Source organism: Seriola lalandi, unplaced genomic scaffold (genome assembly GCF_002814215.2).
Source record: "Seriola lalandi dorsalis isolate HSWRI2012SDOR001 ecotype SW California unplaced genomic scaffold, Sedor1 jcf7180002054883, whole genome shotgun sequence".
Taxonomy (NCBI): domain Eukaryota; kingdom Metazoa; phylum Chordata; class Actinopteri; order Carangiformes; family Carangidae; genus Seriola; species Seriola lalandi.
The window spans coordinates 4,883,078-4,898,647 of NW_019525658.1; the positions used below are offsets into that span (position 1 = coordinate 4,883,078).

At 41.3% G+C, this 15,570-nt stretch overlaps 1 protein-coding gene across 2 annotated transcripts in view; it reads left to right on the top strand.

Annotated features, from left to right (window-relative positions):
• The window catches only part of si:dkey-91m11.5 (BCR activator of RhoGEF and GTPase), a 32,530-nt gene that overhangs the window by 13,273 nt on the left and 3,687 nt on the right, over positions 1–15,570 (top strand). Inside the window, exons 2-17 of one of the 2 annotated variants that reach the window (XM_023397722.2) lie at positions 1,188–1,369; positions 3,333–3,437; positions 4,716–4,901; positions 5,982–6,089; positions 6,320–6,380; positions 6,487–6,539; positions 6,633–6,773; positions 9,073–9,194; positions 9,496–9,661; positions 10,143–10,262; positions 10,513–10,588; positions 10,691–10,795; positions 10,886–10,960; positions 11,540–11,637; positions 11,875–12,006; positions 15,012–15,071. In XM_023397722.2, the coding sequence (XP_023253490.1) occupies positions 1,188–1,369; positions 3,333–3,437; positions 4,716–4,901; positions 5,982–6,089; positions 6,320–6,380; positions 6,487–6,539; positions 6,633–6,773; positions 9,073–9,194; positions 9,496–9,661; positions 10,143–10,262; positions 10,513–10,588; positions 10,691–10,795; positions 10,886–10,960; positions 11,540–11,637; positions 11,875–12,006; positions 15,012–15,071 (1,790 nt within the window). Of the gene's footprint in view, positions 1–1,187; positions 1,370–3,332; positions 3,438–4,715; positions 4,902–5,981; positions 6,090–6,319; positions 6,381–6,486; positions 6,540–6,632; positions 6,774–9,072; positions 9,195–9,495; positions 9,662–10,142; positions 10,263–10,512; positions 10,589–10,690; positions 10,796–10,885; positions 10,961–11,156; positions 11,516–11,539; positions 11,638–11,874; positions 12,007–15,011; positions 15,072–15,570 lie in introns of those variants that run through there. The other variant, XM_087171660.1, reaches the window with a different exon arrangement.

Below are 15,570 nucleotides of genomic sequence, written 5' to 3' on the forward strand. Positions count from 1 at the left end.
GTTTCCCAGACTTATCCACTTGCCTGGCACGAGCCCTCGGTGGCTGACACAGGCTGTGGTAGATTTGTGTGGGTCACAGGTTTATGAAGGTTAAACAGGCTTTGATATGAAGACAAATGGATGTAAGAGACACGCTTATTGTTTATTGTTTTTATGATAGCTTCTGTTACACATGAAGGTCCTCTTAATGTACAGGGGAAAGACAAAATAAGAGCCACAAATTGCAATATAATGCAATCCGGTTATGGCTGGATTAACACACCAGGAGTCCATGGGCAAAAATGAGCTCCGAGCCCCTGCTCACCCCTCATTCTTTCTGCTCTACATACAGCAGACCACACAGAGCACCTTCGTCATGCTTTATCTGGAGCACTTGATACCACCCAGTACTCCAGTGTGAGAATATGATGTCACAAATTTGTTAAGGGATATGTAACATGTGAGCATAATATTAATTTGTTTTTTTGGCAACAAAATGGGCTGTAAATCCAACATTTGACACATCATCACCATATGAAGATGCTGAGGTGAATGTGTTTGCCTATTTACACCGACACAGAGCAACATTAGCGTTCATTTGGAAGCATGTTTCTGGCCACCTGACAAATATCAGCCTAATTTTTACTCCACTTTTAGCTGTGTTTTAGTCTCCACCAACCCCTGAGGGAATACTTCACTCTTTAGCTGCCAAATTCCACTATGTTGACCAGCTTGTTCCTAACTTTGTCCGCTTGCCGTTGGTGCTGAGCAGGTGTTCAGTGGGTTTATCAGAGCTTTTCACCAAAAAGCAGCTGCTTTCTGCGACTGGAAACAGTTCTCCCACAGTTTCCACAAAAATCAAACATAATAATCTACACAATGGTGGTATATTGGATCTCTTTTTATTGTATAGGGGGTTTCTGTTTTGTTTGTCTGTTTTAGGCGTCAGATGTACATGTTCATATCCTTCCTGATGACACTATAGAGAACTGTAAGAAGCCGGTGGCATCTTAATAATCTTCAGATATCAGTTCCGAAATAGCTTTGTTAGCCCCACCCACTTTAGCCACAATTTGCCCAGTATTAGATTACCAACAGAAAAAGATATTTCAATTTGCTGCATGGTGTTTCTCGTTGTTTACGCCATGACTTAAGAGTTTAATGACACACCGTTTGACCATTGTCCTTTGTTTGACTGTTTCTCACAGAGGCTCCCTACAATGAGACCCCTCCGTCATATGGATATGACCTGGAGCACTCAGAGGAGCACCACCCTCGCCACGACCCTCTGTCCTATACTGGATCTCCTTCCTCCTCGCCACGACTCCGCTCAAAGAGCCGGAACAGTCGAGACACCCAGTGCTCTGGATCTCTGGAGTCCACGCTTTCGGTAATGTGGCTGGGTCAACTCCCACCAACATGTCTGACAGTGTGTCTCTCACATTGCTGCTGCTGCTCCTTCCTCTCTGCTGCATTGTCCTTCATTGTCCACTCTCCACACACCATCCAACACTTATTGTAGCTGTGGCTTTTAGTTCTAAGAAGATCAGTTCTTAAAAACCTTTAGCCCTGGCTGTTGCCGGCATGAGGTATTACTTTTTGAGTTGTCCATCTGTACATATGTCCATCTGTCCCATTCTCGTTAATGTGATGTCTCGGCAACCCCTTAAGGGAATGTCTTCAAATTTGGCACAAACAATCACTTGGACTCAAGAGTGAACTGATTGGAATTTGGTGGTCAAAGGTCAAAGATCCCTGTGACCTCAAAAAATGTTTTTGGCCATTTGACAGAGTTTCACACAAATGTCTAATAGGATAAAACGCAAAGGTCAACTTCACTGTGACATAATAATGTTCTGCAAAAAACACTTCGGGACATTATCCAACGCTGTAACTCAGAAAGGAGAGATTGGCTGGTTGGCAGAGGGACACAACCATGAGGCGGTAATGCTAGTTTACTTCATAATGTAAATACTTTACACTAAATACATGGCACCAGCGTTACAAAGATTTGTCGTTTCAAAGCCATGCCAGACTTTTTAGTGTTTCACTAAATTATAACAACATTTCCTATAAACCTGTTGCAAAGACTGGAAACACTATCATTTGTGTTTTGTTGTTTTATACTGGAAGAACATCAACCTAAATCTGACAGGAGGTCAGTAATGTAACATGCTGTGTAGAGACGACGAGGCTTGTACTAATCTTTCAAAATGAATGTTGTAATGTCAGAATATATGTATATATATATGTATGTTTCACAAAAACAATCTAGCAAATTTAAAGAGACATATGATTAGATCTAAATCTGCACTGGGAGAGAAAATCATTAACATTCCCTAAAGTGATCAAGTATTACACTTCCACAAAGTTGAGAAATTTGCAAGACGGATTGAAAAAAGAAAGGTCAAAATCTGAGCAGAAAAGGCCAAAAATATCCTGACCTTTAGTCCCTAATCTGGGGCACATTCTGAAAAAAACTACATATTCCATAATGCAACTCGACAGCATCTTTCATTAGACCGTCGTTATGACCCATGACTCCATGACATCCATGGCTCCTCCAGAGCCACTGAAGACATTAGGAGTACACTTCATGACAAGTAAACTGAACGTCATGAGTAAAGTCAGTGGAGTGTCCCCTTTAAAAACGTCAGAAGAAGCCCTTTGGCAGGCATTCAAACAGCTTCTCCAGCTGAGGCATCCAGAGGCCAACAATAAAAAACAGAGTTCCCAGATGGAAGTGCTTTTGAGTATGAGGCGGAGCGTCGCTGAAAAACACTGTATATGCTCAGCAAACATACAGTGGGCAAACAGATGTTAAGAAGAGACCTAGCTCCCCTCCCCCTCTACTGTGCTCCTGTCCTATCTGTGGTATCCTCTGATGTATACACTTTGTGATCTTCAAAGCTTAAATCATGGTCGATGGTGGAGGGGCTCACTCAGCATTTTTTATCTGGCTAATATAATGGAGGAGCTTGATGTGGCCCTTCTTGACGCTCCAGTGTGTATCTTACTGCCATGATAGCTCACACCAGGATGACTGATGGATTTAACCTGTTTGGAGTAACAACCTCTGGACTAGAAACACATTTGTCTTGCTTAAGGTGCTAGGAGTCTGGTTCAAGCCTCCTGGAATCTCAAACTCCCACAGAGTTTAATCATATCTGGTCTGTCCTAATCCCACAACAACAATATCTGCAGCCAGGGGCTTGGAGAGGTGTGTGGGTGGTTTATTAAAGCTCAAACCCATTTACAGGTCACAAATGTTAATATGAGTCTTTTGTGTTGTTGGAAAACGTCCTCTCTTCATGTTTGCCAATTGTTTCCTCTCTCCACCTTGTTTGTACCAGGTGGAGTTGGATCAGGAGAAGGGGCTGGAGATGAGGAAGTGGGTTTTGTCAGGGATCCTGGCCAGTGAGGAGACTTACCTCAGCCACCTGGAGGCCCTACTGATAGTATGTACAGACACACACACACACACACACACACACACACACACACACGCTGATATAGGTATCATCTTTAAAGTCAGTTTTTCTTTAAATGCTTTAATATTGTATATATTCCTGTTTAAAGGAAAAACATGACTTTTGAAAGAAGAAATAACAAATTCTTCCTTTTACAAATGAAAAGTTGAATTAATAAGAAACACATCGCACACTAACTCAGCCTTAACAGATCTTGTATGACCAGTCGCTTATGGTGGCTAGCTTTAGCTAATTTAGTTAGCTAACTGTTGCTATATATTGGAGACATTCCTGAGTCTGTTTGTGACTGTTTATAACTTTTGACATAATAAATTATGATAAGTTCCTCCACTTACAGATGAAAAGTTAAAAAAGAAATTATAAACGATAAAACACACCCTTGCTCAGTTCAATACAGCGCTGGTCTGCTAAGACGTAGTTCATGTTAGCTACTGTTAGCTAATTTAGCTAGCAAACTTTTTCTACATATTGCTGTTACTGATATTATTGAGTCAGTTTTCTGACTTTCTCACTCTTTAGCATTTACCATTATCCTGTAAACTTTACGTGTGGTCACAGTAGCTGCTGCTCAGCAAGAGTTAAGGCTTGCTACAGCGGTGGCCGGGTAAGACATAGCTTAGCTAACGTTATCTAATGTTAGCAAACTTCAGAGGTATTGTTGTGTAAGTTACTGACATTACTGAATTAGTTGAGTTTTCTGTCCTCTCTGCTAGTGCCACTGTTACACTACATTTTAGCATTTACCATTATCCTATAATTGGCGCTTGTGGTCACAGAATCAGCATCAGAAAAACTTTAATGATCCCTGCAGGGACGCTGCTTTGTTAAAACTGCTCAACACTCACTTAGGAAAGAGTAAATAGTAAAAAAGTAAAAAAGTAAAAACTATGATTAAAACTAATATGAAATAGTAATAACAATACATACACAGTAAGTGAATAGAAAAAGTTACAAATGCAAACGTTAAAGAGTAATGTGAAAATTAGAATAACTGTATGGACAAAAGTGCAAAAATGGAAATGTGCAAAATAAATTGACAGTAATTTAAAAGTAAATTGAGTAAATTGATTATTGAGTACTAAATTGATTAGAGTACTGATGGAGACGTTAGGTGGATGCTGCTCAGTAAGAGTTAAGACTTGCAGACAAATATGTTCATTCTACAAAGACAATGTCATTAAAAATGATTTAAACTTTGCTACATTCAGGGACTGTTTTCAAATATGAACTGTGGTTATTGTCCAGCCCATGAAGCCTCTGAGGGCCGCTGCCACAACTTCCCAACCGATGCTGACCATCCAGCAGATAGAGACCATCTTCTTCAAAGTACCAGAGCTTCATGAGATCCACAAGGACTTTTATGACGCTCTGCTGCCCCGGGTCCAGGACTGGAGCCACCTGCAGTGTGTGGGCGACCTCTTCCAGAAACTGGTATGGAGATTATGTTTTTGTCAGCTTCAGCAGGACAACCAAGGAAACAAAATGTTCATGTTGTAAAAGTCCAGTATGTGAAGAATTATTTTGTCCACGTTATCGTACCAGTTTATTCATTAACACTGGAAAATCCATTTATGCCGTGTAAATTTTATTACCACAAATCATGTTAGATTTTTCATAGTTTAGTTATTTCAAGATCATTTTGGAGGAAAACGTGTCATGACAATGTTTCAGGGCTGAAGCAACAAAAACCTGTTTTTCCACTTCGTTTGACCTACCTTGAATGTAGCACAAAACCATCAGGCAACAAAGTAAACAAGGAAGTTTGAGAGCATTTGAATGCAAAGTATGTGATGAGCTTACATGAGTGAAATGTTGTGGTAATTGTTTAACTGTAAAGCATTTACACTTGTTGAACTTCATTATTGATGTTTAGTATCCACACACAGTCAAATACAGTAAGGTCCTTCAGCTGATTCAAGCTCTCCTTTGGAGAAGAAGCATCAAATAAGATGTAACGTCACAGCATCAAATTGTATGTTGGTTTTTGATCGAACAGACCAACATTCGTCAAGTCAGTGACTTTCAGAAACTAATTATAGCACTCCCTAAATGTCATGCCTTGATCATTGATGATTGTTGAAAGAGGGGAGACTTTCAGGGTAGAAAAAAAGGTGGTAGTCTTTGGCTTTTAGTAATGCTCAGTGAATCTTGTAGTGCACATGTGAGTAGACTGCCTGGAGTCATCTCCCGGCCAGATAAAAGCCTCGCTACACCACATGACAAGCAGTAAAGGAGAACAAAATGCTCTATAGGAGGTTGCTGAGTAAAAGCTACCTCAGTGTTTGCTGTTGGACGAAGATGAAAAACACTCATACACACAGACTTATATATAGACACGTGGGTCAACATTGTACCTCACTGAATTGTATTAATTCCTTCTGTATTGCCAACTCATGCTTGAGTGCAGCGTACAGTGACACTGCACCACACCCAGCGACAATAATAGTCTAAGAAACTCTATCTTCGCTGTTATGGAATAAATCTAATCAGTAATCTACTTGTGCCCTGTAGGCCAGCCAGCTCGGAGTGTACCGGGCCTTTGTGGATAACTATAAGGTTGCTGTGGAGACGGCGGACAAGTGCTGCCAGGCAAATGCTCAGTTTGCAGAGATATCTGAGGTATGTAATCACGCTACGCGCAGCGGGACTGCAGCAGGCGAGTGTTTGATGTTGTACAGCTGCCTGGGACAAGTGATGACAGAGCAGTTTTCAGCAGTCCTCGCAGTGTAAAGAGCTGTGCAGCTCTTTACAGCGGTGCTGATTGTTTTAATTGCGCTGTGGGGCAGTTGCTCTGATTTAATGAGGGTATTTTTTCTCACCATTCCCCTCTGGTGTTATCTTCCTGCCAGAATCTCAAGGTCAAAAGCACAAAGGACTGCAAAGACCAGTCGGCTAAAAATTCACTGGAAAGTAAGTACTGAGTGAAATGAATGGCCAGCCTCCACATTAATCAATATATGCTATAAGTAGATGAGCTGTGACTATGCCTGTTGAGCTGTCTCTTCCTCCTCCACAGCTCTTCTCTACAAACCTGTGGACAGAGTGACGCGCAGCACACTTGTTCTGCATGTAAGTCAGATCTGCCTTACAAAAATCTGAAGCAGCATCTCTGCATGAGAGTTTTTGGGGATTGAATTTCTCATCGTGTTTTTTCTATTCTAGGACCTCCTGAAACACACGCCCTCCAGCCACCCAGACCATCCACTGTTACAGGACGCCCTGCGCATCTCCCAGAACTTCCTGTCCAGCATTAATGAAGAGATCACCCCGCGCAGACAGTCCATGACAGTTAAGAAGGGAGAGGTCAGTGAGACAAGTCACGTCATCACCTCAGGGTTATACTAATAACTTTGTGACTCCAGGTTGATTAATCCACTTTTTTGCAAATAATTGTGCTCAGGCCGGCTGAAAACAAATGCAAATAAAATATGTTTTAGGTAAATAAATCAACTTCCCTTCCATATGTCCCGCTGAGACTGGATTTCTTATTCACCAAAATAAATTCCACCAATTCCATTTGATTGAATGTAGCCCAGAGAAGAACAAATTAAGAGTAGGTGCAGCCTGTTCCCTTTGTGGAGCAGATTTTTCTTTGCCAAGGACAACTTCAGTGGTTTGAATGGTGTGGTGGCACAGCAACGAGGCCTGGCACCAGCACACTGACTCCTGGGGCCGCTCCCGCTTTTATATGGTTTTATATTTATGTCCGGTGAATGTCGACAGTATTTAGGAGAACTGAGCTTGTTCTCTGACTTTTCTCACAAATACCAAATAAGACAGGCGTCTACAGCCACACCATCAGCTCTGTGAGGTCAGCAAGTATAATGTTTACTACCTCAGTTCAGCTTGTTAGCCTGCATTTGCTAATTAACATACAGCTGAGAATGATGAGAATGTTTGGGTTTTGCAGGTACTTATAGCACGGGACAAAACAAGACAGATGAAAAGTAAAAGACTGACCAGATTCTGAGGGGGACATGAATATGTGAACCAGATTTTATGGCAGTCCACACAGTGGTAACATGTCATTAAGTTCTTGATTGACAGAACAGGTGATTATATGAACGTGAGGTTTTCATTTTCTCACAAAAATATAACTACTGTACAGTGTTTTAGAGCACTTGCATTTATTTGATTCTCTCACTCAGGATTATATCTGCCTCAGTCGTTTCCGTCATATTTTGTATATTGAAACTATAAAGCTCGGAGCACAAGGTGTCTGGAAGCTGCAATAAAAACCAGGGTGTGAGTCAGGTTGCTGCTGACTCATCTCTGCCTGTCTGCTTTAGTCGTGAAGGAAGTGGAGCGTAGAGGAAGCTCGTGACAAAGCCCTGCAAACACTGGAGGCGAGGGTCTCTGTGTCGCAAACCAGGAAAACCCGTCAATTAACTGCGCTCTCACTCCCATCCTTCCCTGTCGCAGTGTCAACTCTGCTTCCCAGAAATGACCTGTACCGGGCCTTATCAACTTCTGTCTAACCAGCCTTCTGCGCTGGGTGTGTACCGGCTCAGCCATGTTTCCTGACCCCTCCGTCCCTCAGCACCATGCGTCTCAGGGATCTGATTCTGATGACCTGAGTGAGAACTTCCTCTGTTTTTTCTGGGAACTGGCCCAGCTAACTAGGGTGGGATATTAAATCAAAGAAAGTTCTTGGGAACATTCTTCTGTATATTGTCTAGGAAGTCTGAAATCCCACAGGAAGATTGACAGATAGCAAACTAGCCTGTGACAGTGGGTTTAAAATACAGGTTTTGTTGTTGTTTGTGATCAGCTCTCGACTAAATTTACACCCATTGTTGATGTTTTACACCGTAGCTGCCTGTAATTACCACGTCCATTTAAGTTTGTTTAGCTTCATCTCTTGTACATGCCTCGGTGCTCAGTGTCTCATAGTGCGGAAAAAACAGAAGCAGATTCCGGTGTGTGGAGGGTGTGATCACTGTGTGGTGACAGCTCTTGTTTTTCCATTGGATTATTGACTGTTTGTGGTCACATTTGTGTCACAAAACAATAAACGGATATAACCCTGCCACCAGGACCGTACTGGTGCCTCACCAACATGCTCGTAACCAGACAGAGCTGAAGTGGAGCGTGCAGAAAACGGCAGAGGGAAACCATGCCAACTGTGGCTGGTGTGGGATGGCAAAGACTCACATGGCCAGTGTCACTGTAAACAGCCTCAGCCTTGCGGTCAAAAGGCAGAGGACTACAGGAAGAGCCCATGTCATCACATCCACTTCTAATCTCAGGCTGGATGACGAGGAGAGGAAGCTCGAAACTACAATCTATTTCCAAAGAGCACAGATCATCAGAGCCTCAGAGGCTGACGTGGTGTACACTTACTGTCTTGTTTTGGTCGTGTTACAAATGATTGATTGTTTTGTTTATTTTCATCTGAAAGCAGCAGCATCACCACAGGCTGTACAATAATTCAAAGCATGTGCAAACATCAGCATAAAATCATTGTTTGTGAACGCCATATTAAAACATTTTAAACTGAACATGATGTAAAACTTTCAGCAGTTCCTACTTTTGCACCTATTTCTCACTCACACTTTCATCAGTGAGTGTAAAGACATGATTTCTTGTTTCCCGTTGGCAGAACCGTCAGCTGATGAGGGATCGTTTCATGGTGGAGCTGGTCGAAGGTTCCAGGAAACTCCGTCACGTCTTCCTCTTCACCGACCTGCTGCTCTGCACCAAGCTGAAGAAACAGGCTGCGGGGTGAGTCTGGGTCAGCGTCCAGCCGGAGGTTAGAGATGGAGGCGTGTGACCCAGAGGATCCACTGGTTCAAATCCCAGGGCTGTTTGGGAATGAGAATTACTCCACCCAGATAGACATTAAATGTGTTAACGTAAATTCTGCTTTGTTGAAGATGGACGTGTTTCACTGTGACCAACTAGGAAGCTTGTACTTAGTCGTACTGTTGGTTTCACACTTCTAAAAAATAAAAAAATAAAAAAAACATGATGAAAAAGTTTTTTTTAAAAAGTGTTTTTATACAAACATCTCGCCCTCCAATAGGAAAGGGCAACAGTATGACTGCAAATGGTACATCCCGCTGGCTGACCTGACATTCCAGACCATCGAGGACTGCGAGTCCACCCCCATCCCTCTGGTCCAGGACGAGGAAATTGACGCGATGAAGATTAAAATCTCCCAGATCAAGAATGAGATCCAAAGAGAAAAGGTGATTATAAACACAGCTACAGAAACTCAAACCTCCTCAACACAAAACACAAGGAAAACATAATGCCTTAATTATTATTTATAATTATTTAATATCTATAATTATTTAATAAACTGTGTGATTTATTTGTTTATAGTGATGTACGGAAAAAAAACAAACAAGCAAGCAAAGCTTCCTATATATATACTTATAGCACGCTTCATTCCAGGTGGAAGCACAATGTGCCGCACAGAGCATCAGAGTTATCACAGAAGTTGCAACCACAAAAACAAAAAAATGTGGATAGTGTAAAGATAAAATATTAGACACAAATAAAACAAACACATAAATGATACGTATGAATTAAAAACCATCAAGAAATTAAAAATAGGGAAGACCAACAACCAATCAGTAAAAAATAAATATGTAAACACCACAACAATGACTTTCTACCAAGACAGCACGTCTGTCTTAAATGAACCCTGTTGCTGTTTATCTGTAGAGAACCACCAAGGGACCCAAGGTGGTTGAGCGTTTGAGGAAGAAGTTATCAGAACAAGAGTCTTTGCTGCTTCTCATGTCCCCCAACATGGCGTTCAGAGTGGCCAACAGAAACGGAAAGGTGAGTCAGAGGACATCAGAGGTCCTCTCTAAAATTCAGCACGGATAAAGACCTAGAATTGAGACTGATGAAACATTTCACCTGGACTAACTAACTAGTGACATTTTCATATAAGGTGTAGTTGAGAATATCTTATACCCTCAATGACAGTGACCAACTGTTCACTTTGGCTTCTGCTGCCCTCTGCTGTTGACGACATGAAATCACAGCATGAGAACAATAAAATACTCAACCCCTTCATGTCTTTCAGGGTTTCACCTTCCTGATCTCGTCTGACTATGAACGAGCAGAATGGAGGGAGATGATTCGAGAGCAGCAGAAGAAGTGTGAGTTTTCTTCCAACCTTAAAATGGCAGGATTATTATCATTATTACAACAAGTATGTCATTTTTGGTGTGACTTGCAATCCCCTCGACTGTGTCCTGCAGGTTTTAAAAGCTTCTCTCTGACCTCTCTGGAGCTGCAGATGCTCACTAACTCATGTGTGAAGCTCCAGACTGTTCACACTATTCCAATGACCATGAATAAGGAAGGTAGGATTCACTTTACACTGTATTTATTTTAGGATTTAATGTGCATCTCAGTTTTGTATTGTGTCTCAGTCTGAACTCTTCCCTTTGCAGATGATGAGTCTTCGGGTTTATATGGCTTCCTGAATGTCATTGTCCACTCTGCATCAGGGCTCAAACAGAGCTTAAGTAAGTAGCTTGTTTACCTGTTTTTTTTTTTTGTTTGTTTTTTTTTTAACAGAAATCATATCACTGATAAATATGCAGGTGGCACATGGTGTCACATCATCTTCTGTGTCAGTCCAGTCTCATCTGCTTTACCCACCCTCTCTCTCCCTCTCCCTCCCTCCCTCTCTCTCTCTCTCTCTCTCTCTGCGGCTGTCAGCTGGGCGGGCAGCTGCAGGGGAACAAGTGGGATTAGCCAGGAACACTGTGTACAAGCCGCCTCAAATATGTCTTTGGCTTCTCAAATCACTGCCTGCTCACGCTCCACATTTTGCTCTCTATCACAAAGGCCAGTCACGCAATAGTCAGTGGCATGTTTCAACCAGTTTACTGGGAGTTCACTTCCTTTGCTATTCCTTGATTTACTCAGACAGCACCAGTAGAGCTGTAATCACACAAGGAAAACTCTTACCAGCATGAGGTTGCAGTGATCCAGGCCTTATACACGACCTTGTCTGGGTGTGTCTCAACCAGATCATTAATGTAATTCCTTAGTTTCATTTTGATTCAGGTTTTAACATGATTTTTGCTTCTCCCTTCTAGACCTCTATTGCTCCCTGGAGGTGGATTCTTTTGGCTACTTTGTCAACAAAGCCAAAACACGAGTGTACAGAGACTCGACAGAGCCCAACTGGAATGAGGTGAGAGTGCAAACCTGAGAGGAGAAAGTGAATGAGTACCCCCCTTCATTATCCACCTCTCTGTGTCTTCAAGACATCCAATAAAGAACTGTGTTTCCCCAAGACATAACTGAATGAAATTAAAGCATCATGTTTGAAAAAGGCCCTGGATGCTCAGAAAACAACACAATGAAAATAACATGTTGTGCACCCAGCTGAAACCTACAATAACATGCCTTTGCTCTGTTTCTGTGCAAGGAGTTTGAGATTGAACTGGAGGGCTCTCAGACTCTAAGGCTGCTCTGTTATGAGAAGTGCTGCAACAAAAGCAAGCAGAGCAAAGAGGAAGGAGAGCTCACTGACAAGATCATGGCCAAAGGACAGATAAAGGTATGGACAAAAGGAGGGAAAATATCACAGCAGAAGTTCTTTGTGTTGTTGAGAAATAACAGAGGGCTGTGGTTTTAAGAGTGTGTCAGTTTTCCCTGTTAGAGCCTGAACAACACAAGTTTCTGAGGACGAAACCAATATCATGATCAATAATTTTACATTTCATGCTTTTACACGGAACATAAATACATAACATAAACAAACATTTGGTAAGTATTATTTATAGTTGGTTATTAAAAACTAGGATCAGTATACTGTATGTACAGTTAGTTTATGGTGGACAAGCTACACATTGTTAATAGAGTTTCTGAACTACCTCGATCATAATGTATGTGTGGCCTTTCTGCACTGGAGTTTCTTATTACTAATCAGCCAACTTTTACACCGAGATGGATTTTTTTCCTTTACTTTGGACAGAACCGGACCTGCCGCTCTGCCATGTTTCCAGTATTTGTTTCCATATTCTGGCTGTAGCTTTATAATTAATGCCAGAAAAGTAAAATGCACGAACGTTTAAACACTATGAATTTCCTAAACTATCTGGCATGATAAACTAAATACTTGATCTCTTACACATCACACTGTATCCCACATGGCACCAAAGCAGAAAACCAAACTAAAAATCAATGTTTACTCAGTGTGACCCTAAATCTATCTGGTTCCACTGACACTGAAACATGTGGAGTAAACTCTCTATTGATTTCAGTACTTCTGCAGTGGCGTTGTATCTGCTCTGCTGCCCACAGGCACTTTTTTTTGGCTAATCCTCCCCCGTAGCTGCTGAAAGAGAAGTGAGCCGTGAGGTTGTTGGTGGGTCACTTCAGCTTGACCCCTGATGGGGTGTTGTGACAGAGGGCAGATTAGACTTTGGGTTGACCAAATGTAGCTGCTGGCGCTGCTCCAGAGTATGACAGAGAGAGAGAGAGACACAGAGCGCTCTTTGATCAGCCAGTGAAAGGATTTCCCTGCTGGACAGGTGGGTCAAAACACTGGCGAGTGTTAGAGGAAAAGAGCCTGAGGGTGCTGGCAGTCAGATACTAACAGCCTGGAGACAGGACACCTGTCAGGTATTCAAGGAACTTTCTTGACCTGTAGTGTCATTTGGCCTTCCTGCTTTCTTTGTTGATGTCTACGTCAATAGTCGTCAGACAGTTTTTACTTTTTAAATTGACAGATTAGTCTCAATGGTTAAAAAATGATATCTAATGAGTATTCATTTCATATTAGCATCAAAATCATTTCAATTTTGAAACTGAAATATTTGAAAAAGACAAAAGGCTTTTAGTAATATTTTTTTAAAAAGGGAAAAGGAAAAGGAAAAAAACAATTTAAAAGATAAATAAAATTGAAAATATAAAGTATATCAATAAAAGGAGAAAGAAAAAGAAGGAAATACAAGAATTAAAAATAAATAGAATTTGAAATAAGTTAATGTATTTATTTGCTCTTTTTTTGTTTAAAAGTGACGTATTTAAGTCACTTGAGATAATATCTGCATGTGTGATGATCACACATACAGGATTTGTGGGAAAGGAAATTATGTTTATTAGCAAGAGTAAAGGTCTCTGGGAAAGGTAACAGTTCATATATGGGTTATATCATTGATTTGAATACTAACTATTGCTTCAGATATAGGGAAGACAACGCACGTGCTAATTCTGAGGTTAAAGGTCACTAGTACTAATCAGTAATTGGCCCCAGAGGACCTTGTTTAGGCTACCTGAGAGGCAGAGTCACCAGGCAGCACTCCTCACAGCGGCAGGCGTGAGCACATTGGTAATGAGGGTAGGAGGGGATTCTCATGAGTTAATCCCCCAAATCCATCTGGGAAGTAGAACAACACACAGGCAGCGTGGTTGGCAGACTGCGAGGCTTTGTTCCTTCTCTGACTCCCACTGGATTGAAAAGATTTGGAGTATAACAATGCCGAGACATCGAGACGACGCGGAAAGTTTTTTAATGTTTCAGTCGGGCTGCAACAAGACTCTTCAAAGCGAAAGGATCAATGGCTTCTTGTTCAGGAAAGAAGGACCTGCTGCTCCTGTTAGTGTGGTGGTTTAGAAGATAGTGATAATCTGCAGACCGGCGCTGGTTTCTTTGTTCATTTGTTATTAGTCAGTGAAAGTAACATTTTAGAGTTGAGAGAGACTCATGCCAGAGAGGATGAGTGAGAGTAATCCTAATGAGGAGGAGAGTGTGGATCAGGCCAGCAGTGGTGTAGAGGAAGAGGGAGACACGGCTCAGAGGAAACCCCCGAGTACAGGGGCCCGTCTGTGGGACAGAGTCCGCAGCAGTCTGCTCAGACCGAAGGTAAACATACGGACAGTGAGCTGGTCTGCACCCGATGTTGTTTTAAAGGACCTACATCTGAGGACGACCTCGCTTTTGCTTCCTCACATTTTTAAAACCCTTTCTGAGTTTGACACTGTGTTACATTTTTCTTACATTTATTTCTTTCAAGATTTAGAGACCAGCATTGTCCCGCCTGTTATTCTTCTTTGTCTTTTTAATTAAAAAAAAAAAAAAAAAAAAAAGTATTATGTAAGAAAATTGATTTTCACTGACTAAAGGATTATCTGAATGAGATTTGATGGTTTCTTGGGTGAAAGAACATCTGCCGTGTTGGACAGGCACAGTGCTTAGCAGCAGCTGGGGACATGATGTTATCACGTTCCTCATGCCTGATCACTGTAAATAAAGGTTGGCAGTTTGGTATTAGTCAGATGACAAAAATAGATCAGTCACATGAGTGAGCACCACCTTGCCATATGGAGTTTATGTTTATGTAGTCTGGATGAACTAATTGGGAAAGTGATGCTCATATTTACCTACTTGTATCTACCTGCACAGAAACTTAACCAAACTCTCAGTGTGTTCACTTTTGTTTTTTTATATAATTATAGTGCTCATCTCACTTAAAAGCTGATGTGGCTTAAATATTTCCTGGTTTTTGACTCTTTGAAGTGACATTTGAAATAAAAAATGTGTATTTTATTTTGTTTCAGCTGGATCCACAAACGCTGCAAAACAAAGACTGGCAGAGGACGGTCATCGCCATGAATGGGGTAAGTGCTTTCAGCAACCCGGTGAAAAGTGGCAAAACTGACAATGTTAAACACAGCTTCTGATTTGGAGATTAAGGGGAAAATGGTATTAAAATTTTGTGACTAACTATTGTTTTATTTTTCAAAAAAGAAAAAGGCAATTCAAATTTTTTCTAGTCCAGGTTTGACAAGTCCACATGTAGTGGATTTTGATCTAGACCTACTGGTATGTGGTCTGAATGCAAAATAAAAAAAAGCTGTGACATTTTTTGTTTTCACAAATAGAAATCACAAATTCCACAAATCTGGAACTGTGTTTTAAACAGTCCTCGGAGTCTATTTGTTAATCTAGTACAGATCTGCTAAGTGGTTTTTGAGCTAGACCTGGTCTGATGTGTAAACCGGTGAAATCTCCTTTTTTGTTTTGAAAATGAAATGATGGTTTCATGAATTTGTGAATTGAATAATGTGGGCGTTAAGCAGCCTTAAAGCTTTTAATATGAAATCTTATACTGTTTAA